This window comes from Lutra lutra, chromosome X (genome assembly GCF_902655055.1).
Source record: "Lutra lutra chromosome X, mLutLut1.2, whole genome shotgun sequence".
Lineage (NCBI taxonomy): Eukaryota > Metazoa > Chordata > Mammalia > Carnivora > Mustelidae > Lutra > Lutra lutra.
In genome coordinates, this window is record NC_062296.1 from 2890737 (window position 1) to 2918133 (window position 27397).

At 38.0% G+C, this 27397-nt stretch overlaps 1 protein-coding gene across 5 annotated transcripts in view; it reads left to right on the forward strand.

Annotated features, from left to right (window-relative positions):
• Nucleotides 1-27397, forward strand: part of GABRA3 (gamma-aminobutyric acid type A receptor subunit alpha3) — a 465966-nt gene that overhangs the window by 201007 nt on the left and 237562 nt on the right. For all 5 annotated transcript variants that reach the window (XM_047715987.1, XM_047715986.1, XM_047715991.1 and 2 more), the window contains exon 2: nucleotides 24437-24613. In XM_047715987.1, the coding sequence (XP_047571943.1) occupies nucleotides 24474-24613 (140 nt within the window). In that variant the 5' untranslated portion in view covers nucleotides 24437-24473. The remainder of the gene's footprint in view (nucleotides 1-24436; nucleotides 24614-27397) is intronic.

The following is a 27397-nucleotide window of genomic DNA, read 5'->3' on the forward strand; positions in this document are numbered from 1 at the left end:
GCAGAGAGTGTTGACTTCTGATGGCTCAGAAGCGTTCCAGGGTGCACCTTGTCTGGATTGCAGTTGATATATTCAGCTACATATCCCCTCACCCACCTCTCACCGAAATGACTAGGAGAAGGAACACCCAACAGAGGAAAAATTCAGAGACTGTGCCTTCTCCATCAGAAATATTGGATATGGACATAAACAGTATGTCAGAAAGGGAATTCGGGGTAACAATTATCCAGGCAATGGCTAGGTTGGAGAAAACCATTAGTGATAACATGGAATATCTAAAAGCAGAAGTGAAAGCTGCCTGGGAAGAAGTTAAAAATGCCAAAATGAGATCCAATCTAATCTAAATACTCTAACAGCTAGAGTAACCGAGGCAGAAGATAGAATTAGTGATCTAGAGGACAATCTAATCTAAATACTCTAACAGCTAGAGTAACCGAGGCAGAAGATAGAATTAGTGATCTAGAGGAAAAACTGATAGAAAAAAAGGATCCAGAGAAGGCATGGAAGAAACAGCTAGGAAACCATGAAAACAGAATTAGGGAAATAAATGATGCCATGAAACATTACAGTGTCAGAATTATTGGGATCCCTGAGGGTGAGGGGAAAGAAAGAAAACTAAAAGATATAAATTTTTCCAATCTGGGGAATGGAACCAGTGTCTGTGTCCTAGAGGCAGGAAGATCACCCCCCCCCAAATCAAGAAATCTAGAAAGACCTCAAAACACTCGATTGTAAGACTGATGAATCATAATTTTAGACAGGAACTCCTGAGGGTACCTAGAGGAAAGAGATTACTGATGTACAGAGGAAGGTCCATCAGAATAACATCAGACCTGTCCACAGAAACCTGGTAAGCCAGAAAGGATTGGCAAGACATATTCAGGGCACTAAATGAGAAGAACATGCAGCAAGAACACTTTATCCAGCAAGGTTGACATTCAAAATGGATGGAGAGATAAAGAACTTCCAAGACTGGCAAGGTTTAAAAGAGTATGTGACCACCAAGTTGGCACTACAAGAAATATTAAGGGGAGTTCTATAAAAGAAGAAAGGACCCAAGAGTGAAATAGAACAGAAAATTACAGAGACAATCTATAGAAACAAGTACTTCACAGGTAACATGATGTCAATAAAAACATATCTTTCAATAATTACTTTCAATGTGAATGGCCTAAACGCTCCCATAAAATGACACAGGATTGCAGGTTGGATAAAACAACAGGACCCATTCATATGTTGTCTACAGGAGATCCATTTGGAACATAAAGATACATCCAGACTGAAAGTGAAGGGATGGAGAAGCATCTTTCATGCCAATGGGCCTCAAAAGAAAGCTGGGGTAATGATTCTCATATCAGATAAATTAGATTTTAAACTAAAGACTGTAGTCAGAGGTAAAGAAGGACACTACATCATTCTTAAAGGGTCTATCCACGAAGAAGATCAAACAATTGTAAATATTTATGCCCCCAATAAGGGAGCAGCCAACTACATAAGACAACTGTTAATCAAGATAAAGAGTCATATTGCTATGAATACAGGAATAGTAGGGGATCTTAACATGCCACTCTCAGTAATAGACAGATCATCCAAGCAGAAAATCAATAAAGAAACAAGAGCATTGAATGACACATTAGACCAGATAGACCTCATAGATATATAGAGAACATTCCACCCTAAAACAACAGAATACTAATTCTTCTTGAGCGCACATGGAACTTACTCCAGAATAGACCACATACTTGGTCAGCAATCAGGGCTTAACTGATACCAAAAGATTGAGATTATTCCCTGCATATTCTCATGCCACAGTGGCTTAAAACTGGAACTCAACCACAAGAAAAAATATGGAAGGAATTCAAATACTTAGAAGCTAAAGACCACCCTGCTTAAGAATGTTTGGATCAACCAGGAAATCAAAGAAGAACTTAAACAATTCATGGAATCTGATGAGAATGAAGACACATTGGAACAAAACCTATGGGATATGGCAAAGGTGGTCCTAAGGGGGAAATACATAGCCATCCAAGCCTCACTCAGAGAAAACTGGAAAATCCAGAATGTACCAGCTGTCTTTACACCTTAAAGAACTGGAGACTTGACAACAAATTAAGCCAACCCCACACACAAGGAGGGAAATAAACAAGATTAGAGCAGAGATCAATGAGATAGAAACTAGAGATACAGTAGAACACATCAATGAAACTAGAAGCTGTTTCTTTTTTTGAAAGAATCAATAAGATTGATAAACCAATGGCCAAAGCAATCCAAAAGAAAAGAGAGAGGACCCAAATTAATAAAATTATGAATGAAAAGGGACAGATCATGACTAACACCAAGGAAATTGAAATAATCATCAGAAATTATTATCAACAGTTATATGCCAATAAGTTAAGCAACCTAGAAGAAATGGATGCATTCCTGGAAACCTATAAACTTCCAAAACTGAATCAGGAAGAAATTGACAACCTGAATAGACCAATATCTAGTAATGAGATGGAAGCAGTGATGAAAAACCTCCCAAAATACAAGAGCCCAGGACCTGAAGGATTCCCTGGGAAATCCTATCAAACATTCAAAGATGAAATAATACCTATTCTTCTGAAGCTGTTTCAAAAAATAGGAACAGAAGGAAAACTTCCAGATTCTTTTTAAGAAGCCAGCATTACCCTGACCCCCAGACCAGGCAAAGACCCCACCAAAAAGGAGAATTTCAGACCAATATCCCTGATGAATATGGATGCCAAGATTCTCAACATGATCCTAACTAATAGGATCCAACAGTACATTAAAAAGATTACCCACCATGACCAGTTGGGATTTATCCATGGGATACAAGCGTGGTTCAACATTCACAACTCAATCAATGTGATAGAAAAAATCAGTAAGAGAAGAGAGGAAAACCACATGGTCCTCTCAATTGATGCAGAAAAAGCATTTGACAAGATACAACATCCTTTCCTGATTAAAACCCTTCAAAGTATAGGGATAGAGGGAACATTCCTCAACTTCATAAAATCTATCTCTGAAAAACCCACAGTGAATATCATCCCCAATGGGGAAAAGCTGAAAGCCTTCCCATTGAGATCAGGAATACGACAAGGATGCCCACTCTCACCATTCTTGTTAAACATAGTACTAGAAGACCTAGTACAGCAATCAGATAACAAGAAGAAATAAAAAGTATTCAAATTGGCAAAGAAGAAGTCAAACTCTCTGTCTTAGCAGATTACATGATACTTTATATAAAAAACCTAAAAGACTACACCCCCAAACTACTGGAACTCATACAGCAATTCAGTAATGTGGCAGAATACAAAATCAAGTACAGAAATCAGTTTCTTATACACTAATGATGAAAATATAGAGAGTCAATTATCATATGGTTTCACTTACTTGTGGAGCATAAGGAATAGCACGGAGGAGATTGGGAGATGGAGAGGAGAAGTGAGTTGGGGGGAAATTGGAGGGGCAGACAAACCATGAGAGACTGTGGACTCTGAGAAACAAACTGAGGGTTTTGGAGGGGAGAAGGAATGGGGGGTTGGGTGAGCCTGGTGGTGGGTATTATGGAGGGCACATATTGCATGGAGCACTGGGTGTGGTGCATAAACAATGAATTTTGGAGTACTGAAAAAATAATTTAAAAAAAGCATTAAAAAAAAGAAAATATGGAAAGGGAAATTAGAGAATCAATTCCATTTACCACCAAGAACCATAAGATACCCAGGAATAAACCTAATCAAAGAGGTAAAGGATCTGTACTCAAGGAACTACAGAACACTCATGAAAGAAATTGAAGAAGACACAAAAAGATGGTAGAGCATTCCGTGCTCTTGGATTGGAAGACTAAACATTGTTAAAATGTCTATACAGCCTAGAGCAATCTATACTTTTAATGCCATTCCGATCAAAATTCCACTGGTATTTTTCAAAGAGCTAGAGCAAACAATCCAGAAATTTGTATGGAACCAGAAGAGACTCCGAATTGCTAAGGAAATGTTGAAAAAGAAAAACAAAACTGGGGGCATCACGTTGCCTGATTTCAAGCTTTACTACAAAGCTGTGATCACCAAGACAGCATGGTACTGGCATAAAAACAGACACATAGACCAGTGGAACAAAGTAGAGAGCCCAGATATGGACCCTCAACTCTATGGCCAAATAATCTTTGACAAAGCAGGAAAAATATACAGTGGAAAAAAGATAGTCTCTTCAATAAATGGTGCTGGGAAGATTGGACAACTATGTATGGAAGAATGAAACTTGACCATTCTCTTACACCATACACAAAGATAAAATTGAAATGGACAAAAGACCTCAATGTGAGACAGGAATCTATCAGAATCATAGAGGAGAACAAAGGCAGTAACCTCTTCAACATCAGCCACAGCAACTTCTTTCAAGATATGTCTCCAAAGGCAGAGGAAACAAAAGTGAAAATGAACTTTTGGGACATCATTGAGATCAAAACTTTCTGCACAGCAAAGGAAACAGTTAACAAAACAAAGAGGCAACCCATGGAATGGGAGAAGATATTCACAAATGACACTACAGACAAAGGACTGATATCCACGATCTGTAAAGAACTCAAACTCAACACACACAAAACAGAAAATCACGTCAAAAAAGGGGGCAGAAGACTTGAACAGACAGTTCTCCAAAGAAGCCATAGAAATGGCTAACAGCCACATGAAAAAATGTTCATCACTAGCCCTCAAGGAAATTCAAATCCAAACCACATTGAGACACCACCTTACACCAGTTAGAATGGCCAAAATCAACAAGACAGTAAACAACAAGTGTTGGAGAGGATGTGGAGAAAGGGGAACCTTCTTACACTGTTGGTGGGAATGCAAGCTGGTGTAGCCGCTCTGGAAAACATTGTGGAGATTCCTTAAGAAATTAAAAATAGAGCTACCCTATGACCCTGCAATTGCACTACTGGGTATTACCCCAAAGATACAGATGTAGTGAAAAGAAGGGCCATTTGTACCCCAATATTCATAGCAGCAATGGCCACAGTCACCAAACTTGGAAAGAACCAAGATGGACAGACGAATGGATAAGGAAGATGTGGTCCATATATACAATGGAATATTATGCCTCCATCAGAAAGGATGAATACCCAACTTTTGTATCGGCATGAGCGGGACTGAAGGAGATTATGCTGAATGAAATAAGTCACACAGAGATAGTCATTATAAAAGTCATTAACTTTTTTCATTTCATTTCACTTACTTGTGGAGCATAAGCCATAGCACAGAGGACATTAGGAGATGAAGAGGAGAAGTGAGTTGGGGGAAATTGGAGGGGGAGACAAACCATGAGAGACTGTGGACTCTGAGAAACAAATTGAGGGTTTTCGAGGAGAGAGGGGTGGGGAGGGTTGGGTGAGCCTTGTGGTGGGTATTAAGAAGGGTACATATTGTATGGAGAACTGGGTGTGGTGCATAAACAATGAATTTTTGAACATACACACAAAAATTAAATTAAATTATATTAAAAAATAAATTGAGCACTATTGACAACAATATTGTGTTTAAAGTTGTATTTCTGCATTTACTTAGGTCTTCATCATCTATCATTCCATAGTTTTATCTTACAGAAGCACTGTACATCATTTGTTAGATTTATTTCTAGGCCTGGGCAATTCTTCTTTTTAAGTTGAAATATTATTGTCATCCAGTGTTATATTAGTTTCAGATATACAATCTAATGTTTCAACAATTATATATATCACTCAGTACTCATAATGATAAATGTGCTTTTGCTCTCCTTTATCTATTTCATCCATCACCCCCCGACCACCTCCCCTCTGGCAACCACCAGTTCATTCTCTGTATTTAAGAGTCTGGTTTTTGTTGTCTTTTTTTTTTCTCTGTTTTTGTTTCTATTTTTTTTAAATTTTTTTTTTAAAGATTTTATTTATTTGTCAGAGAGAGGAGAGCGAGCGAGCACAGGCAGACAGAATGGCAGGCAGAGGCAGAGGGAGAAGCAGGCTCCCCGCCAAGCAAGGAGCCCGATGTGGGACTCGATCCCAGGATGCTGGGATCATGACCTGAGCCGAAGGCAGCTGCTTAACCAACTGAGCCACCCAGGTGTCCCTTAAATTTTTTTTATAAACATATAATATATTTTTATCCCCAGGGGTACAGGTCTGTGAATCGCCAGGTTTACACACTTCACAGCACTCACCATAGCACATACCCTCCCCAATGTCCATAACACCACCCCCCTTCTCCCAACCCCCCTCCCCCCCATCAACCCTCAGTTTGTTTTGTGAGATTAAGAGTCACTTATGGTTTGTCTCCCTCCCAATCCCATCTTGTTTCATTTACTCTTCTACCCCCTTAACCCCCCATGTTGCATCTCCTCTCCCTCATATCAGGGAGATCATATGATAGTTGTCTTTCTCCGATTGACTTATTTCGCTAAGCATGATACCCTCTAGTTCCATCCACGTCGTCGCAAATGGCAAGATTTCATTTCTTTTGATGGCTGCATAGTATTCCATTGTGTATATATGCCACATCTTCTTTATCCATTCGTCTGTTGATGGACATCTGAGTTCTTTCCATAGTTTGGCTATTGTAGACATTGCCGCTATAAACATTTGGGTGCATGTGACCCTTCGGATCACTACGTTTGTATCTTTAGGGTAAATACCCAGCAGTGCAATTGCTGGGTCATAGGGTAGTTCTATTTTCAACATTTTGAGGAACGTCCATGCTGTTTTCCAGAGTGGTTGCACCAGCTTGCATTCCTACCAACAGTGTAGGAAGGTTCCCCTTTCTCCGCATCCTCACCAGCATCTGTCATTTCCTGACTTGTTAATTTTAGCCATTCTGACGGGTGTGAGGTAATATCTCATTGTGGTTTTGATTTGTATTTCCCTGATGCCGAGTGATATGGAGCACTTTTTCATGTGTCTGTTGGCCATCTGGATGTCTTCTTTGCAGAAATGTCTATTCATGTCTTCTGCCCATTTCTTGATTGGATTATTTGTTCTTTGGGTGTTGGTTGAGTTTGCTAAGTTCTTTATAGATTTTGGACACTAGCCCTTTATCTGATACGTCATTTGCAAATATCTTCTCCCATTCTGTCAGTTGTCTTTTGGTTTTGTTCACTGTTTCCTTTGCTGTGCAAAAGCTTTTGATCTTGATGAAATCCCAATAGTTCATTTTTGCCCTTGCTTCCCTTGCCTTTGGTGATGTTCCTAGGAAGATGTTGCTGCGGCTGAGGTCGAAGAGGTTGCTGCCTGTGTTCTTCTCAAGGATTTTGATGGATTCCTTTCTCACATTGAGGTCCTTCATCCATTTTGAGTCTATTTTCGTGTGTGGTGTAAGGAAATGATCCAATTTCATTTTTCTGCATGTGGCTGTCCAATTTTCCCAACACCATTTATTGAAGAGGCTGTCTTTTTTCCATTGGACATTCTTTCTTGCTTTGTCGAAGATGAGTTGACCATAGAGTTGAGGGTCTATTTCTGGGCTCTCTATTCTGTTCCATTGATCTATGTGTCTGTTTTTGTGCCAGTACCATGCTGTCTTGATGATGACAGCTTTGTAATAGAGCTTGAAGTCCGGAATTGTGATGCCACCAACTTTGGCTTTCTTTTTCAATATTGCTTTGGCTATTCAAGGTCTTTTCTGGTTCCATATAAATTTTAGGATTATTTGTTCCATTTCTTTGAAAAAAAAAATGGATGGTACTTTGATAGGAATCGCATTAAATGTGTAGATTGCTTTAGGTAGCATAGACATTTTCACAATATTTATTTTTCCAATCCAGGAGCATGGAACATTTTTCCATTTCTTTGTGTCTTCCTCAATTTCTTTCATGAGTACTTTATAGTTTTCTGTGTATAGATTCTTAGTCTCTTTGGTTAGGTTTATTCCTAGGTATCTTATAGTTTTGGGTGCAATTGTAAATGGGATGGACTCCTTAATTTCTCTTTCTTCTGTCTTGTTGTTGGTGTAGAGAAATGCAACTGATTTCTGTGCATTGATTTTATATCCTGACACTTTACTGAATTCGTGTACAAGTTCTAGCAGTTTTGGAGTGGAGTCTTTTGGGTTTTCCACATATAGTATCATATCATCTGTGAAGAGTGATAGTTTGACTTCTTCTTTGCCAATTTGGATGCCTTTAATTTCCTTTTGTTGTCTGATTGCTGAGGCTAGGACTTCTAGTACTATGTTGAATAGCAGTGGTGATAACGGACATCCCTGCCGTGTTCCTGACCTTAGCGGAAAAGCTTTCAGTTTTTCTCCATTGAGAATGATATTTGCGGTGGGTTTTTCATAGATGGCTTTGATAATATTGAGGTATGTGCCGTCTATCCCTACACTTTGAAGAGTTTTGATCAGGAAGGGATGCTGTACTTTGTCAACTGCTTTTTCAGCATCTATGGAGAGTATCATATGGTTCTTGTTCTTTCTTTTATTAATGTGTTGTATCACATTGATTGATTTGCGGATGTTGAACCAACCTTGCAGCCCCGGAATAAATCCCACTTGGTCGTGGTGAATAAACCTTTTAATGTACTGTTGAATCCTATTGGCTAGTATTTTGGTGAGAATTTTCGCATCTGTGTTCATCAAGGATATTGGTCTGTAGTTCTCGTTTTTGATGGGATCCTTATGTGGTTTTGGGATCAAGGTGATACTGGCCTCAATAAATGAGTTTGGAAGTTTTCCTTCCATTTCTATTTTTGGGAACAGTTTCAGGAGAATAGGAATTAGTTCTTATTTAAATGTTTGGTAGAAATCCCCCGGGAAGCTGTCTGGCCCTGGGCTCTTGTTTGTTTGGATATTTTTTTTTTTAAGATTTTTTTATTTATTTGACAGAGAGAGATCACAAGTAGACAGAGAGGCAGGCAGAGAGAGAGAGAGAGGGAAGCAGGCTCCCTGCTGAGCAGAGAGCCCAATGCGGGACTCGATCCCAGGACCCTGAGATCATGACCTGAGCCGAATGCAGCGGCTTAACCCACTGAGCCACCCAGGCGCCCTGTTTGGATATTTTTGATGACTGTTTCAATCTCCTTACTAGTTATGGGTCTGTTCAGGTTTTCTCTTTCTTCCTGGTTCAGTTGTGGTAGTTCATATGTCTCTAGGAATGCATCCATTTCTCCCAGATTGTCAAATTTGTTGGTGTAGAGTTGCTCATAGTATGTTCTTATAATTGTCTGTATTTCTTTGGTGTTAGTTGTGATCTCTCCTCTTTCATTCATGATTTTATTTATTTGGGTCCTTTCTCTTTTCTTTTTGATAAGTCTGGCCAGGGGCTTATCAGTCTTATTAATTCTTTCAAAGAACCAGCTCCTAGTTTCGTTGATTTGTTCTATTGCTTTTTTGGTTTCTATTTCATTGATTTCTGCTCTGATCTTTATGATTTCTCTTCTCCTGCTGGATTTAGGGTTTCTTTCTTGTTCTTTCTCCAGCTCCTTTAGGTGTAGGGTTAGGTTGTGCACTTGAGACCTTTCTTGTTTCTTGAGAAAGGCTTGTACCGCTATATATTTTCCTCTCAGGACTGCCTTTGTTGTGTCCCACAGATTTTGAACCATTGTGTTTTCATTATCATTTGTTTCCATGAATTTTTTCAATTCTTCTTTAATTTCCTGGTTGACCCATTCATTCTTAGAAGGATGCTGTTTAGTCTCCATGTATTTGGGTTCTTTCCAAATTTCCTCTTGTGATTGAGTTCTAGCTTCAGAGCACTGTGGTCTGAAAATATGCAGGGAATGATCCCAATCTTTTGATACCAGTTGAGACCTGATTTAGGACCAAGAATGTGATCTATTCTGCAGAATGTTCCATGTGCACTAGAGAAGAATGTGTATTCTGTTGCTTTGGGATGAAATGTTCTGAATATATCTGTGATGTCCATCTGGTCCAGTGTGTCATTTAAGGCCTTGATTTCCTTGTTGATCTTTTGCTTGGATGATCTGTCCAATTCAGTGAGGGGAGTGTTAAAGTCCCCTACTATTATTGTATTATTGTCGATGTGTTTCTTTGATTTTGTTATTAATTGGTTTATATAGTTTGCTTCTCCCATGTTAGGCGCATAGATATTTAAAATTGTTAGATCTTCTTGTTGGACGGATCCTTTGAGTATGATATAGTGTCCTTCCTCATCTCTTATTATAGTCTTTGGCTTAAAATCTAATTGATCTGATATAAGGATTGCCACTCCTGCTTTCTTCTGATGTCCATTAGCATGGTAAATTGTTTTCCACCCCCTCACTTTAAATCTGGAGGTGTCTTCGGGTTTAAAATGAGTTTCTTGTAGGCAACATATAGATGGGTTTTGTTTTTTTATCCATTCTGATACGCTGTGTCTTTTTTTTTTAATTTGTTTGATAGAGAGATTACAAGTAGGCAGAGAGGCAGGCAGAGAGAGAGGAGGAAGCAGGCTCCCTGCTGAGCAGGGAGCCCGATGCGGGGCTCGATCCCAGGACCCTGGGACCATGACCTGAGCCGAAGGTAGAGGCTTTAACCCACTGAGCCACCCAGGTGCCCCTACGCTGTGTCTTTTGATTGGGGCATTTAGCCCATTAACATTCAGGGTAACTATTGAGAGATATGAATTTAGTGCCATTGTATTGCCTGTAAGGTGACTGTTATTGTATATTGTCTCTGTTCCTTTCTTATCTACTACTTTTAGGCTCTCTCTTTGCTTAGAGGACCCCTTTCAATATTTCCTGTAGAGCTGATTTGGTGATTGCAAATTCTTTCAGTTTTTGTTTGTCCTGGAAGCTTTTAATCTCTCCTTCTATTTTCAAAGATAGCCTAGCTGGATATAGTATTCTTGGCTGCATGTTTTTCTCATTTAGTGCTCTGAATATATCATGGCAGCTCTTTCTGGCCTGCCAGGTCTCTGTGGATAAGTCTGCTGCCAATCTAATATTTTTTTTTTAAAGATTTATTTATTTATTTATTTGACAGAGAGAGAGATCACAAGTAGACAGAGAGGCAGGCAGAGAGAGAGAGAGAGAGGGAAGCAGGCTCCCTGCTGAGCAGAGAGCCCGATACGGGACTCGATCCCAGGACCCTGAGTTCATGACCTGAGCCGAAGGCAGCGGCTTAACCCACTGAGCCACCCAGGCGCCCCAATCTAATATTTTTATCATTGTATGTTACAGACTTCTTTTCCCAGGCTGTTTTCAGGATTTTTGCTTTGTCACTAAGACTTGTAAGTTTTACTATTAGGTGACGGGGTATGGACCTATTCTTATCGATTTTGAGGGGGGGGTTCTCTGAACCTCCTGGATTTTGATGCTTGTTCCCTTTGCCATATTGGGGAAATTCTCTCCAATAATTCTCTCCAATATACCTTCTGCTCCCCTCTCTCTTTCCTCTTCTTCTGGAATCCCAATTATTCTAATGTTGTTTCATCTTACGGTGTCACTTATCTCATGAATTCTCCCCTCGTGGCCCAGTAGCTGTTTGTCCCTCTTTTGCTCAGCTTCTTTATTCTCTGTCGTTTGGTCTTCTATATTGCTAATTCTTTCTTCTGCCTCATTTATCCTAGCAGTGAGAGCCTCCATTTTTGTTTGCACCTCATTAATAGCTTTTTTGATTTCAACTTGGTTAGATTTTAGTTCTTTTATTTCTGCAGAAAGGGCTTTTGTATCTCCTGAGAGGGTTTCTCTAATATCTTCCATGCCTTTTTTGAGCCCGGCTAGAACCTTGAGAATCGTCATTCTGAACTCTATATCTGACATATTACCAATGTCTGTATTGATTAGGTCCCTAGCCTTTGGTACTGCTTCTTGTTCTTTTTTTTGTGGTGAATTTTTCCGCCTTGTCATTTTGTCCAGATAAGAGTATATGAAGGAGCAATTAAAATACTAAAAGGGTGGCAACAACCCCAGGAAAATACGCTTTAACCAAATCAGAAGAGATCCCAAATCATGAGGGGGAGGAGAAAGGGGATAAAAAGAGGTTCAGAAAGAAAAAAAAAAGAAACAATTAAAAAGAAAACAAATAAAGAAAAAATATAAAAAAGAGAAAAATATATATATTAGATAAACTAGTTAAAAAACGTTAAAAAATAAAAGGTTAAAAGTTAAAAAAAATTTGGCAGAAGAAGAGAAAAAAAATTGAAAAAAAAATTAAATTACCTGCAAGGCTAAATAATCACGGGGAGAAAGCTATGAGTTCCGTGCTTTGCTTTCGCCTCCTCTGGAATTCTGCCGCTCTCCTTGGTATTAAAACTGCACTCCTTGGTAGGTGAACTTGGTCCTGGCTGCATTTCTTGTTGATCTTCTGGGGGAGGGGCCTGTTGTAGTGATTCTCAAGTGTCTTTACCCCAGGCCGAATTGGACCACCCTTACCAGGGGCCAGGCTGAGTAATCCGCTCTGGTTCGCTTTTGGAAGCTTTTGTTTCCTGAGCGCTTTCCATAGTGTTCTGGAGGACGGGAATGAAGATGGCGGCCTCCCAGTCTCTGGCCCAGAGGAGCCGAGAGCCCGGGGCTCCACTCCTCAGTGCGCCCTCAGAGAACAGCGCCCAGTTACTCCCGTCACCCTGGCCTCTGGCTGCGCTCCGAGCTGACCAAGCCTGCGAGCGGTTCAAGGTAACCCCGAGCTGAGAGCTCCCTCCTTGGCTCTGTCTCTGTAGCCATCTTCCCCGTTCTAATACCTGTATGCTCTGCGACACTCAGACCCCTGATCCTTCTGTGACCCTACGGGACCTGAAGCCACGCTGACCCCATGTGGGCTTCACCTGGTTAAGCCTCTGGAGCAATGTTGCTCAGCGGAACAGACTTTCAAAAGTCCTGATTTTCTGCTCCATTGCTCCGCTGCTTGCTGGGAGCCTCCCCCTCCCGCCGCGGTCTATCTTCCCATCACTTTGGATTCACTTCTCTGCCAGTCCTACCTTTCAGAAAGTGGTTGATTTTCTGTTTCTAGAATTGCTGTTCTTCTTTTCGATCTCCCGTTGGATTTGTAGGTGTTTTCAATCTTTAGATAAGCTATCTAGCTGATCTCCTGCTACCTGAAGTAGTCTCAGCTGCTACTTCTCCGCCATCTTGACTCCTCTCCCTTTGTTTTTGTTTCTTAAATTCCACATATGAGTGAAATCACATGGTATTTGTCTTTCTATGTCTGATTATTTCACTTAGCATTATGCCCTATAAGTCAATCCATGTTGATGCAAATAGCAAGATCACATTCTTTTTTATGGCTGACTAATATTCCATTGTATATATACACTACATCTTCTTCTTCTTTTTTTTTTTAAATCATTACATGACTCCCAGGATAATAATCAGCTGTGGTCCTAGGAGCCACGTACACATCATGAGAATTCATCTTGATGATGCCCAGCTACAGACTTAGTAACATTCTTGACAATGACACTGCAGAGAACATTGCACATGGACCTTATTTTCAAAGACCAAAAATTTGAGATGTCCATATAGACTTCCTGAAATATCTCTATCCCATAACCACCTAGATATTTCCTTGCCCTGATAGCTTTTAGATTAGTAACATAAGCTTCTAACATTCCCTATGACACCACTTAAAACCTACCTTCTGATTGTTTTCTTTTCTTTTTTTAATTTATTTCTTTTCAGTGTAACAGAATTCGTTGTTTATGCACCACACCCAGTGCTCCATGCAATACGTGCCCTCCATAATACCCACCACCTGGCTCCCCCAACCTCCCACCTCTCACCCCTTTAAAACCCTCAGATTGTTTTTCAGTGTCCATAGTCTCTCATGGTTCATCTCCCCTTCCAATTTCTCTCAACTCCCTTCTCTTCTCCATCTCCTTATGTCCTCCATGTTATTTGTTTCACTCCACAAATACGTGAAACCATGTGAAAATTGACTCTCTCTGCTTGACTTATTTCACTCAGCATAATCTCTTCCAGTCCCGTCTATGTTGCTACAAAAGTTGGGTATTCATCCTTTCTGATGGAGGCATAATACTCCATAGTGTATATGGACCACATCTTCCTTATCCATTCGTCCATTGAAGGGCATCTTGGTTCTTTCCACAGTTTGGTGACCATGGCCTTTGCTGCTATAAACATTGGGGTACAGATGGCCCTTCTTTTCACTACATCTGTATCTTTGGGGCAAATACCCAGTAGTGCAATTGCAGGGTCATAGGGAAGCTCTATTTTTAATTTCTTAAGAAATCTCCACACTCTTCTCTAAAGTGGCTGCACCAACTTGCATTTCCACCAACAGTGTAAGAGGGTTCTCCTTTCTCCACATCTTTTCCAATACATGTTGTTTCCTGTCTTGCTAATTTTGGCCATTCTGACTGGTGTAAGGTGGTATCTCAATGTGGTTTTAATTTGAATCTCCTTGAGGGCTAGTGATGATGAACATTTTTTCATGTGTCTGATAGCCATTTGTATGTCTTCATTGGAGAAGTGTCTGTTCATGTCTTCTGCCCATTTTTTGACATGATTATCTGTTTTGTGTGTGTTGAGTTTGAGGAGTTCTTTATAGATCTTGGATATCAACCTTTTGACTGTACTGTCATTTGCCATTATCTTCTCCCATTCCGTGGGTTGCCTCTTTGTTTTCTTGACTGTTTCCTTTGCTGTGCAGAAGCTTTTGATCTTGATGAAGTTCCAAAAGTTCATTTTTGCTTTTGTTTCCTTTGCCTTTGGAGACATATCTTGAAAGAAGTTTCTGTGGCTGATATTGAAGAGGTTACTGCCTATGTTCTCCTCCATGATTCTGATTGATTCCTACCTCACGTTGAGGTCTTTTATCCATTTCGAGTTTATCTGTGTGCCTGGTGTAAGAGAATGATCAAGTTTCATTCTTCTACATATAGCTGCCCAGTTTTCCCAGCACCATTTATTGAAGAGACCATCTTTTTTCCACTGTATATTTTTTCCTGTTTTGTCAAAGATTATTTGACCATAGAGTTGAGGGTCCATATCTGGGCTCTCTACTCTGTTCCACTGGTCTATGTGTCTGTTTTTGTGCCAGTACCATGCTGTCTTGGTGATCACAGCTTTGTAGTAAAGCTTGAAATCAGGTAACGTGATGCCCCCAGTTTTGTTTTTCTTTTTCAACATTTCCTTACCAATTCGGGGTCTCTTCTGATTCCATATAAATTTTAGGATTGTTTGCTCCAGCTTTCTGAAAAATGCTGGTGGAATTTTGATCAGAATGGCATAGAAAGTATAGATTGCTCTAGGCAGTATAGACATTTTAACAATGTTTATTCTTCTGATTCATGAGCATGGAATGGTCTTCCATCTTTCTGTGTCTTCTTCAATTTCTTTCATGAGTGTTTTGTAGTTCTTCAAGCACAGATCCTTTACCTCTTTGGTTAGGTTTATTCCCAGGTATCTCATGGTTCTTGGTGCTATAGTAAATGGAATTGATTCTCTAATTTCCCTTTCTGTATTTTCATTGTTAGTGTATAAGAAAGCCACTGATTTCTGTAGATTGATTTTGTATCCTGCCACATTACTGAATTGCTGTATGAGTTCTAGTAGTTTGGGGGTGGAGTCTTTTGGGTTTTCCATATAAAGTATCGTGTCATCTGTGAAGAGAGAGAGTTTGACATCTTCATTGCCAATTTGGATACCTTTTATTTCTCTTTGTTGTCTGATTGCTGTTGCTAGGATTTCTAATACTATGTTGAACAAGAGTGGTGAGAGTGGGCATCCTTGTCGTGTTCCTGATCTCAAAGGGAATGCTGTCAGCTTTTTCCCATTGAGGATGATATTTGCTGTGGGTTTTTCATAGATAGATTTTATGAAGTTCAGGTACACTACATCTTTTTTATCCATTTTTCTATGGATGGCCACTTAGATTGCTTCCATATCTTGGTTATTGTAAATAATGCTTCAATAAACATAGTAGTTCATATATCTTTTCAAAATAGTGGGTTTTTTCCTTTAGTTAAATACCCAGTAATGGAATTACTGGATCACATGGTACCTCTTAACTCTATGTTATTATACATATAATTAAAAATTAAGTATATAATTATTTATCTTTAGATCTGAATTGACTTCTGGATATTAATTTTATATCCAGCTATTTTCAAAAAGTCTCTTACAAATACCAATAAGTTATTTGTTGATTGTCTGAGATTTTCTATATACACAGTCATATCATATCTATCTGAGTTTTGTTTCTTCCTTTCCAAACTTTAAGTCTTTTTTTATTCTTATTTTCTTCCACTACCTAGGACTTTTAATAAAAGGTAGAACAGGATTGGCGTCATATTCCCTATCTGAAAAGGAAAGTTTTTATAATTTCTCCTTTTGGTATGTTCTATTCTATAGGTTGTTTTTAAGAAACACTTCAATAAATCAAGGAAATTCCCTTCTAGTTTTATATTGATAGTCATAACTTTAAAAAAATCTATTGTTTTAGATGAATTATATTAATTGATATTCTAATATTCAAATAATTTTAAATACCTGGAATAAACCCAATTTGGACATGATGTATTATTCATTTTAGGTATTGGATATAATTGTTAAATTTCTTCTGGACTTTTGCTAGAAAATTTTTTTTTTCTCATGCTGTCATTGTCAGGGTTTGATATTACGGTTTCACTAATCTAATAACACACATTTAGGGATATTGCATCTTTTATTATTTATGGATAAATTTACATATAATTTACATTATTTCTTCCTTGAATGTTCAGCAAAACTCATGGGTTAAATCATCTGGTCCTGGGTTTTCTTTGTGGACACACTTTTTACTGCTCTTTCCATTTATTTACTGTTTACAGGACTATTCATTTTCTCTAATTTCTTCTCGATTCTGTCTTAGTGAGTTCTATTTTTCTATGAATTTGTTCATCTCATATAAATCTTAAAACTAGTTGTTACAAAGTTAAAGTACATGCTTGATCTGTTTGTTAGTTATTCCAATGAATCAACTTTTAGTTTTCTTAATCATCTCTTTTATAAATTATTTTCTATTTCAAAAATTGATGCTCCTATCTTTATTAGTATGTTTACTATATCAGCTTATTTTGATCTTCTTCATCCATTAAGTTTTTTTTCTTTTTGATATACATATATAAAGCCACATGTTTTTCTTTAAGTATTGTTAGCTGCATGTCATAAGTTTAAATAGTGATTTTTTTATTATACACTTATGATGTCCTAATTTGTATTTGGATGTTATTTGGCCATGAGTTTCATATATATCCATATCCTATGTGTGTATATTGTTTTAATCATTTGAAATTTGTTGTAATTCACTTTCTAGTCTTGTACATTTTTATAAATATATCTAGTGAGATTAAAAATAATGTGTATTTTTGTCGTCAGTGGATATAATATTCTATATATTTACAATACATAAAATATATATTTGAATATATATATTTGAGATTTGTTACTCATCTTGTTAAAATCTTTTCTATCTGTTGTGATTTTTAAAATCTGTATAATCTGTCAATTTCTGAAAGAGGTGTGTTAAAGTACCCCATTATGAACATAGCTATGTCTATGTTTCTTTTTAGTTCCGTCCATTTTTGCTTTACATATCTTAAAGCTGTGTTGTTAGATGTATAGAAATTTATTACATTTTTTGTTAAATTGAACATTTTACCATATAGAGTTTTCCTCTTTATCTTTAGCAAAAGCTTTGATTTAAATTTTTTACTTCCTGAATATTAAAAATAATGTTTTGGTTAATATTTGCATAGCATTACTTTTTCCTTTTACTTTCAACTTTTCTGTTCCTTTGTGTTTTAGATATGACTCTTATAAACAATGCATAGCTAATTTAGTTTTAGTATTTTTAATCCAGTCTGATAACCTTTTTATTTCAAATGGGGCCTTTAGAGACTAAAATTGCTAATATATCTGAATTAGAAACTATCAGTTTTTATGTTTTCTATTTAGTATGCCTATTTTTTTTTCTTTTATTTCTTATTTGGATTGACATTTCTTAAGTAATTTTATTTTTTCTCCTCTTCTAATACAGAAGTTATGCAGTCTGTTTCTATTTATACATTGTGTGTGTCCTACTAAGATGTATGTTTTATTTTTCAAAGTCTTTTTATTTCCAGGAATTATATTTGGTTCTTTTTCAAGTCTCCTACTTTACTATTCATAATGTTCTGTTCTCCATAGATGTTTTAAGTTTTTTTATTTGTAGAGATTATAGGTATTTCATCATTTGTGTCTGATAGGAAATATATTTTGAATTGTATTAATCCCAAGCCAGGGAGAATTTTAGAGGTATCCCTCTAAAGGGGAAGCCCACAAAGGAGATAGAATATAAATGGTCAGAGGTGTAGTATAACTAGGGTGGTAACATGGAATTCAAGGACTTTCAGAGGAGAAGGTTGTGGTCAGTGCTGGTTTATGTTTTACCAGGCAGTTAAAAAAGAGTAAGAGAGAGGAAAGTGTGTTGAAGACACATACCAGAGGATGATTTTGTTGATATTATGGACTACATATGTAACCCAAGTAAGGCACGAAAAGAAGTAAGAACATGAAAGTGATAATACGCAATTGAAAGGTGGTAGGATCAAGGGATTGCTGATTAGGAGGGCAGAATAATTAACAGCTTAAAGGTACTGGATGAAAAGGATTGGAAAAGTTGTGATCAGATAGTTATTTGAGTTCATGGATTTGTAATGACAAGATTAAGGACATGACCATGAGAATAAGTGACTAGATTAGGGTGAAGCTGAGGCTCACTGGAGGGCAAGAGGTCAAGGAATTGATCTGTAGTTTACAGTGACCAAGGATTGTTACATGTCAAACATAATGCTTAATTATGCTCAGGAATTATGCCATTTAATTCTTATAACACTCCTATATGGCAGTATTATCATTATCAACTTTTTATAGATGTGAATGTTGAGTTAAATCATTCACCCAATCTCAGATTGCTGTGTGGCATATCAAGAATTGGCAGACATTTCTGGCTTCAAAGCTTATAATAATATTTCTGGCTTCAAAGCTTATAATAATGGCAGTGCTTTGAGGCTAAGTAGAATTAGATGGCCTCAAATAAAAGTTTGTGACAAACTGGGGTGCCTGGGTGGCTCAGTGGGTTAAAGCCTCTGCTTTCGGCTCAGGTCATGATCCCAGGGTCCTGGGATCGAGCCCCATGTCAGGCTTTCTGCTCAGCAGGGAGCCTGCTTCCCCCTCTCTCTCTCTGCCTGCCTCTCTGCCTGCCTCTCTGCCTACTTGTGATCTCTCTCTGTCAAATAAATAAATAAAATATTTAAAAAAAAATAAAAAAAAATTAAAAAAAGTTTTGTGACAAACTGAGGCAAAGAAATGTCAGAGTTGGCTTTATAGTATCTGAATAGCAGCATTTGGGATGCCTCTGTTCAGGTAAAGTTCCGGCAGGTAGTGCCTCATGGCATCCAAGTGGGGAGTTGGTGGGTGGAATATCAGTATCTGGTTGTTTCTAGGTACTGAGATAAAGAAGTTTTAGGAATCCTCGTTGAAGAAGGTGCTGTGTCAGTGCCTTGTACATATTAGATACTTAAAAGTTTGTGATAAAATGAACTTGTATTTGAATAGGATCTAACAACAGACCTATCCAGGTAGCATGTCTTTATTCAGGCATTTTATGTGTATTATTTAATCTATAATTTTTATGAATATTATTATTCCTATTTTACATTGAAGAAGTAAGTCTTTAAGGCCTAACATGACTAGTATTTGGTAGTTCTGAGTAGTCTCTTGATCTGGTAGTATGAAGGTGATCGTTATACTATCTTACCTCATTTATTGATGTGACTTTTTCAAAATAACATTCGTTCATTAACTATTTATTAAGTACACATTATTTATCAGCATTCTGTGCATTGGGCATGTATCTGTAAATAAGACAAGCAAAATTCCTTGTCCCTACTGAGCTTATATTGTACTGGAGTAACAGCCAATAACAAACATACATGAAATATATATTAGAAGTGCAAATGAGATATTACTTAGCCATCAGAAAGGATGAATACCTACCATTTACATTGACATGGATGGAACTGGAGGTATTATGCTACATGAAATAAGTCCATCAGAGAAAGAAAATTGTCATATGGTTTCACTCATATGTGGAATATAAGAAATAGTGCAGAGGATCATAGGGGAAGAGAAGAAAAACTGAGCAGAAATCAGAGAGGGAGACAAATCATGAGAGACTCCTGACTCTGGGAATCAAACTGAGGGTTGTGGAAAGGGAGGTGGTGGGGGGGAATGGGGTAACTGGGTAATAGGCATTAAGGAGGGCACATGATGTGATGAGCACTGGGTGTTATAGCAACTAATGAATCACTGAACACTACATCAAAAACTAATGATGTACTATATGTTGGCTAATTGAGCTTAAGTTAAAAAAATAAATAAGGGGCATTTGAGTGGCTCAGTAGGTTAAACCTCTGCCTTCAGCTCAGGTCATGATCTCAGGGTCCTGGGATGAAGCCCTGCATTGGGCTCTCTGCTCAGCAGGGAGCCTGCTTCCCCCCATCTCTCTCTGCCTGCCTCTCTGCCTACTTGTGATCTCTCTCTGTGTGTGTGTGTGTGTGTGTGTGTGTGTGTGTGTGTGTTAAATAAATAAATAAATAAAATCTTTTAAAAAATAAATAAAAATAAAATAAATTTAATTTAAAAAAGAAAGAAAAGAAGTGCAAATGTGGAAGAATAGAACAGGCAACTGCATAGGAAGTATCCAGGATGTAAGGAACTAGTGAAGTTTTACATTGGGTCATCAGGGAAGGTCTCATTGGGAAAGGAGACATTTGAGCAAAAACACGAAGTGACAGAAGGAAAAAGTTAACTGGAAATTAGATAGAAAAATAGTCCCAGTAGAGGCAATAGCATTTGCAAAGGCCCTAGGGCTGGAGCATGCCTGTTATATCCAACTGGCAACAAGGAAGTCACAGTGCCTGAAGTGGAGTGAGTGAGAGAGGAGGGTAGTAGAGGATAAGGTTATCCAGCTATCTGGAGATTAGATCATGTAGGTCCTTGTAGATCATAACATAGCTTTTGAACTGGGGAGCAATTGGATTTTGAGCAGAAGAGAGACATGATCTGACTTAACAGTTTTAAAGTTCACTCTGTTGTATAGAGACAAGACTTTAGGAAAGCAGGGTCAGAGTCACCAAGCCCAGTTAAGAGGCTTTTTGCAATGATCTCAGCAAAAGATGCCAAGTAATAGCAGTAGAGGTGATGACGAGTGGTTTTATTTTGAACATGTTTCTTTTTAAACGGAATGCCAATAAGACTTGCTGACAGATTGGATGTGGGATATGAGACTAAAAGAGGAATCAAGAATGATATCAAAGTTTTTACTCCGAGCAAATGGAAGGGTAATTACCATTACCTGATATTGGAAAGACTACAGGGGGACCAGGTTTGTATGTGTGGGGAGACTGATATCTGAACCTCAGATTTTAACATGTTAGGTTTAAGATGCTTCTCAGACATCTAAGTGCAGATGTGGGTTGCAGGAGATAACAGGGGTAGAGATATTAATTTACAAGTCATCAGCTTCTAGATGGTATTTCCTTCTAGTTTGTTACTTGTACTCTCCTTTAGCTCTTGAGCAAAGTGAATTGGTTGAATAAGCATTTGTTATTTTGGCTACACAATCATGTAGTATTGTGGCTTGAGCATTTGTCAAAATTGTGTGTTCATGTACCATGGATAATCCATTATAATACCAAGATTATCTGAGCCTTCCCAAGGGTTATCCCCTCCTATTTCATTGTCAATCTGCTCCTATCACAGGCATCTGCTATTGTGCCCATGGTTATCTTAATACATTTATTGGTTGTAAGTTCACATGTCATTGGTGTTTATCCATGTGCTGTACTTACAGGACCATATACCAGGGTTGTCTACTTTTGCAATGTGGCTTAGTTTCTTTATATCAACTTTAAAACTAGTATTAGTATTACATTCTGTTAATGCAGCATAGTTGTTTAAATGCCCATGTCATCATATGATGTTCCTTTGCTGTAATTTTCAGCTTATTCATCACAGATGTATGTGCTATACTTCTTTGTTCATATGCTGTAGATAGCTATTTATTCCCTATTGGTCATCATTACTAAAGAGATACTAATTCTTCATTGTGGCCACTTGTCTCTATATCTTATCTCTCTGCTCCAGGGAGAAATATTTTGAGCATGTTTGCCTACTCTTGGACCATGGCCTTCTGTTTCTGCATCATGGCAGTCTACTCCACTAGTATGCCTACCTGCTCCTAAACCATGTCACTCAATTCCTGATCATGGGTGCTATGGTACACACAGTGTGTGTTCACACATCATGGTTAAGTGCTGATATACCAATACCTCTTCACATACATCATGGTTGTCTAAGCATACTATAATTATTTATAGCTACATGAATATTTATCATGTTTGAAGGCCCTTTAAGTGTTATGGGTTTCAGTTTATGCACTATGGTCACTTGAAAATTCATCAACCTTGTCAGAAGAACAATTTTAAGGGTCTTCTGTCCTACAGTCCTTGTTTGCACTTGTTTGATGGTCACTTGAGCATGTATCATGGTTATATGTTCATTTAATGATAATACCTGCTAATGTGCCACATTTCTGTGTATATATATACCAGGATTGGGGACTGTTTTGTATATATTTGCTAACTTGCTAAAGCTACCCATTCCAGTAGCATTTTTTAATTGAAAAATTAATTGTGGTTAAAAAGCACATAAAAAATTTTAACCACTTTTCAATATGCAGTTTAGTAGTGTTAAGTATTCACACTGTTGTGCAACAGTCAAGTGGCATGCTTTTGATCATGCATAAATTTAAAAAAGATTTTATTTATTTATTTGACACAGAGAGAAGTACAAGCAGGGGGAGTGGCAGGCAGAGGGAGAAGTAGGCTGTTGAACAGAAAGCGCAATGTGGGACTTGATCCCAGGACCCCGAGATCATGACCTGACCCAAAGGTAGACACTTAACCAACCAAGCCACCCAGGTGCCCCTTGATCATATGTAATGTCTTAAGTGTTTACCAAGGCTCTTCTGTCTTGTACAGTAATTATTAGGCTCATGTGCTATGGTTTTCTGACATATAATGTGGTCAAATAGTTTTATACATAAATGTCTTCACATGTATTATAATAATGTTTGTTAACAAAATGTCATGGGGTGCCTAGGTGGCTCAGTCAGTTCAGCATCTGCCTTCATAGTGGTCATTTTAAATGATACGCTAGAAGAAGCAAAGCAGGAACTTGTAGTGGGAATCCTAAGCTTGGGTCCTTGCCTAAATGTCCAGACTCTGGGTATGAGCAAAGTTGCCGTATTGTAAAATGCCTAGACAGCAACTCAAAGTAGATGTTTTCTCATCACAAAGATTCAAGAAGACAATTGAATATACGACTTAGTGGCTGCATTCTTGGGGATGGGATAAATTTAAAAAGACTTGTTCTTTATCTTCTTATCAACCATAATAGCTCTCCAGCATGTATCTCTATTACATATTAGTCCCTTACATAAACTTTCCTTGGGAAAAGAGTTTTAAAGCCTTTCATTCTCTTTGGAAGTTAAGTCACTGATAAGACTTAAAAAGAGTATGGTGTTCTGCAGAATTAGGTCTCCTTCTAGTGGTCAATGTCTCAGATTCAAAGAAGCCATGAGGTTCAGAGATAGCAAGAAAGTGCCACTTTATACTGCTTTCTTAACTCCATGTCTTAGGCAAACATCCACCAGTCCAGAGTTCATAAAATAACCTTGCACATAGGCAACTCTAAATCATCTAACTCTATCATCAGTATAACTTGCTGACCTTTTAGGGTCTTCTGTACTGGGAAGATAGACTTGGATTTCTTATGTTGTGGCCCCTAAATGGGGCTGACTTTACCCTCAAACATTTAAGGGGAAACATTATTTTCCTATTCTAGAGCCATGGTGTCTCATCACTCCGCATTTTCTCAGCCTGATTCAGAGGAAACAGTTCATCTACCCTAAGACCTTTGATCTTTTGGAAAATTGCTTAACTGTATTGAAATGAGAATTAATCCCACAAATGTTATAAAGAGAGTTCAGGTCTTAATATTCTAATATTTTCTACAATATTACACAGTTAACTATGATAAAGACATTTGTGAGAGCAAAGATCAAATGGGATTGGGGGAAAATAAAATGAAGACATAAGAGAGTATTTTAAATTCTTAGATTACGAATAAGTAACTAAAACTGAGAAGACAGGGAAAGAGATGAAAGTATAACCTAAGACTCTGAATTACTGATTTAGAGCTTTTTACTCTTTATTGGATGGGCTTTGGTATATTCAAGAAAGGAGTATGTGGGGAATGAATTTTGGTGGCATTGATGAACTGGGGAAAGGGGATTGTCACATTAATCATTTAATAACTGGATACTAGGAAAGTTAAATGGCTCTAATAGAATTGAATAAAACCTTTTTTTAAACCTTTTTTCTTTTTTGTCTTCCACCCCTTCTCCTTCCTCTTTTCCCTGAACAGGAATCTCACAGGTCTCTCCAAGTTGGTGCCTAAGAAAATGATAGTCACACAAATGAGTCACTTCTACACAACCAGCCTTGGGTTTCTTTTCCTGATTAATATTTTTCCTGGAATAACTGGCCAGGGGGAATCAAGACGACAAGAACCTGGGGACTTTGTGAAGCAGGATATTGGCGGGTAAGAACCCTTACCTCCTAGAACAAAAGAAAACTTTGATAAATTCTTGCCTTAGATCAAAACTTTTTTTTTTTTTCCTAGAGGAACTTAGGTACTCTGGTCCCTGATACTTAGACATTACATTTTATTTTATTTTATTTTATTTTGAGCTATATTTCAATTTATTTTTTTAAATTTAAATTCAATTATGGAGGGCATGTGATGTGATGAGCACTGGGTCTTATATGCAACTAATGAATCACTGAACACTACACCAAAAACTAATGATGTGGACTAATTGAATTTATATTGTATTTTTAAAAAAAATCATCAGCTCAGACTTACAAGGTAGAAAGAGATCTCAGGGGTCTTCTTGAGCAGCTCCTTAGCTCATGTTTAAATTCCCTCTGTAACATTTTAAAATCAGTTCTTTCCAGCCATTTGTACTCATTTGTTTTTTTTTTTCTGTCTTAAATCTCCAACTTGTCCCTTTTTATTGGCTCTGTCCTACTAGCATTTAAATGTGATCAAGAATCTCCCATGTTAAATTTAAAAATCTGCCCACCGGGGCGCCTGGGTGGCTCAGTGGGTTAGGCCGCTGCCTTCAGCTCAGGTCATGATCTCAGGGTCCTGGGATCGAGTCCCGCATCGGGCTCTCTGCTCAGCAGGGAGCCTGCTTCCCTCTCTCTCTCTGCCTGCCTCTCTGCCTACTTGTGATCTCTCTCTGTCAAATAAACAAATAAAATCTTAAAAAAAAAAAATCTGCCCACCAAATAGTGCCTTAAATCTTTCCTCCTCTTCACAGTCCTACTTCCTGAAAAAGCAGTTTTCTTTACTGTCTTTACTTACTCACCTCTCATCCATTTTTCCAGTAGTGCTGCCTGACTTCGAGCCTCATGACTCTAAAGCGATTTATACAACTAAGATAGCCAGTGTTGGCTCTGTTACTGAAATGAACACTTGTCTGTTCTTATATTACCCAACTTTTTAAAAATTTTTAGTAGCATGTAGTAACATTCAAAGTTGTTGATTTTTCTCTCCCTCAACTCCTTTTTTTTATGAAATAAAACAATGCACACACATATAAACATGCATAAAATATAAATATGTGGTTTAAGAATAATTCTTTCTTTTATTTCAGAGACATCACAATTCCCTGTTTCTTAGATTAAGTTCTCTAAACAGGGCCCGAGACAAGAATCCAAAAGCAAATAATTTATAGAGAGTGCTCTCAGAGAAACTTGTAGGAAGCAAGGAAAGCAAGATAGGGAAGGGAGGAAAGTAAAGAAAAGGTGTGATTTCATTTGAAGTGTAGCCTCCATTTGACCCCATGGGGTTGAATGGCATTACAGATTTGGCCCACCTCAGGCAAGGGGCTGGACTTCTATGGCCTCTTCCTAATCAGCCATTGCCGGTGGGCTAACTGGAGGAAGGCATAACCTCCCAGGCATTTTAAGGCAAGGTGGCTTTTTTCAGCCAATGTTAAAATACTCTGAAGTAGTAGAGGGACAGTTTCACTGGTCCAGGAAAAGAGATCTGGACATAGTACCAGCAGTAAATACTACACCTGATTTTCTTCATACTTTTATGGCTGTGCTTAATATAGTATTTTCCATACTATTACACAGCTGTATGAAATGCCTTTGTGATATAAAGATCTTTTGTAATCTTTTTGGTAATATTTTCCTTTGTTCACTCATGTGTTGGTGTTTTTCTTTGTTTTGTTCTAAGTGTTCTTACCGTACAGACACTGAGTGATTTAATCTATCCCCATGACATCATAACCTTTTATATATACCAATGACTCTCATCTCAATTATCATTCCTAATTTCTCTTGAGTGTCGTTCCTCTATATTCAAAATCTGTTGGACATGTCTACTTGGCTACCCATAAACTCCTTAATCTAAGTATGTCCAAATTGGTTTTATCATCGCCATCTCCCTCCCTTACTCTTTTTTTTTTAAAGATTTTATTTATTTATTTGTCAGAGAGAGAGAGAGAGAGAGAGAGAGAGCGAGCACAGGCAGACAGAGTGGCAGGCAGAGGCAGAGGGAGAAGCAGGCTCCCCACAGAACAAGGAGCCTGATGTGGGACTCGATCCCAGGACGCTGGGATCATGACCTTAGCCGAAGGCAGCGGCTTAACCAACTGAGCCACCCAGGCGTCCCCCCCTCCCTTACTCTTAACAACAACAAAACAACAAACATGATATGCTTGTCTTCCATTTTCCTTAGTCAATAACACCACTATGCACCCCATTGCTCAAGCCAGACACTGGAATCATCTCTGCCAATTTTCTACTCTTTGATTTCTAGGTTGAACTTTTTTCCAAGGTATGTAATTACTACCTCCCACATCTTTAGGATTCATCTACTTTCCCACAACTTTCCAGCTACCACCTTAGTTTAATCCAATATTGTCTTCCACTTTTACTATTACAGAAGTCTCTAGTTGGTCTTACTTTCTAAAGTCTTGCTCCCACCCAAACTAACCTCTGCTCTGTAGCCAATATTCCACAGTGTATGTTGAATCATAGCTATTCTAGATCATTTAATGGATTCCTATTTTCCCTAGACTAAAGCCTAAATTCCTTAAATGATTTTATCCAATCCAATGTAACCCAGCCTCTACCCATCTTGGCAGCCTTATTTATTAGTCCTCCTGTCCCCAAACTTTGTGTTCCTCAGCTGTATGAAACTTCATTTAATTTTAAAACCCCATCTCATTCAGAGAATATTATTAATAGAAATGATCCTCTTAAGCCTTGAAATATTTAAGTATTACCCAGGATATTTTATTATTTG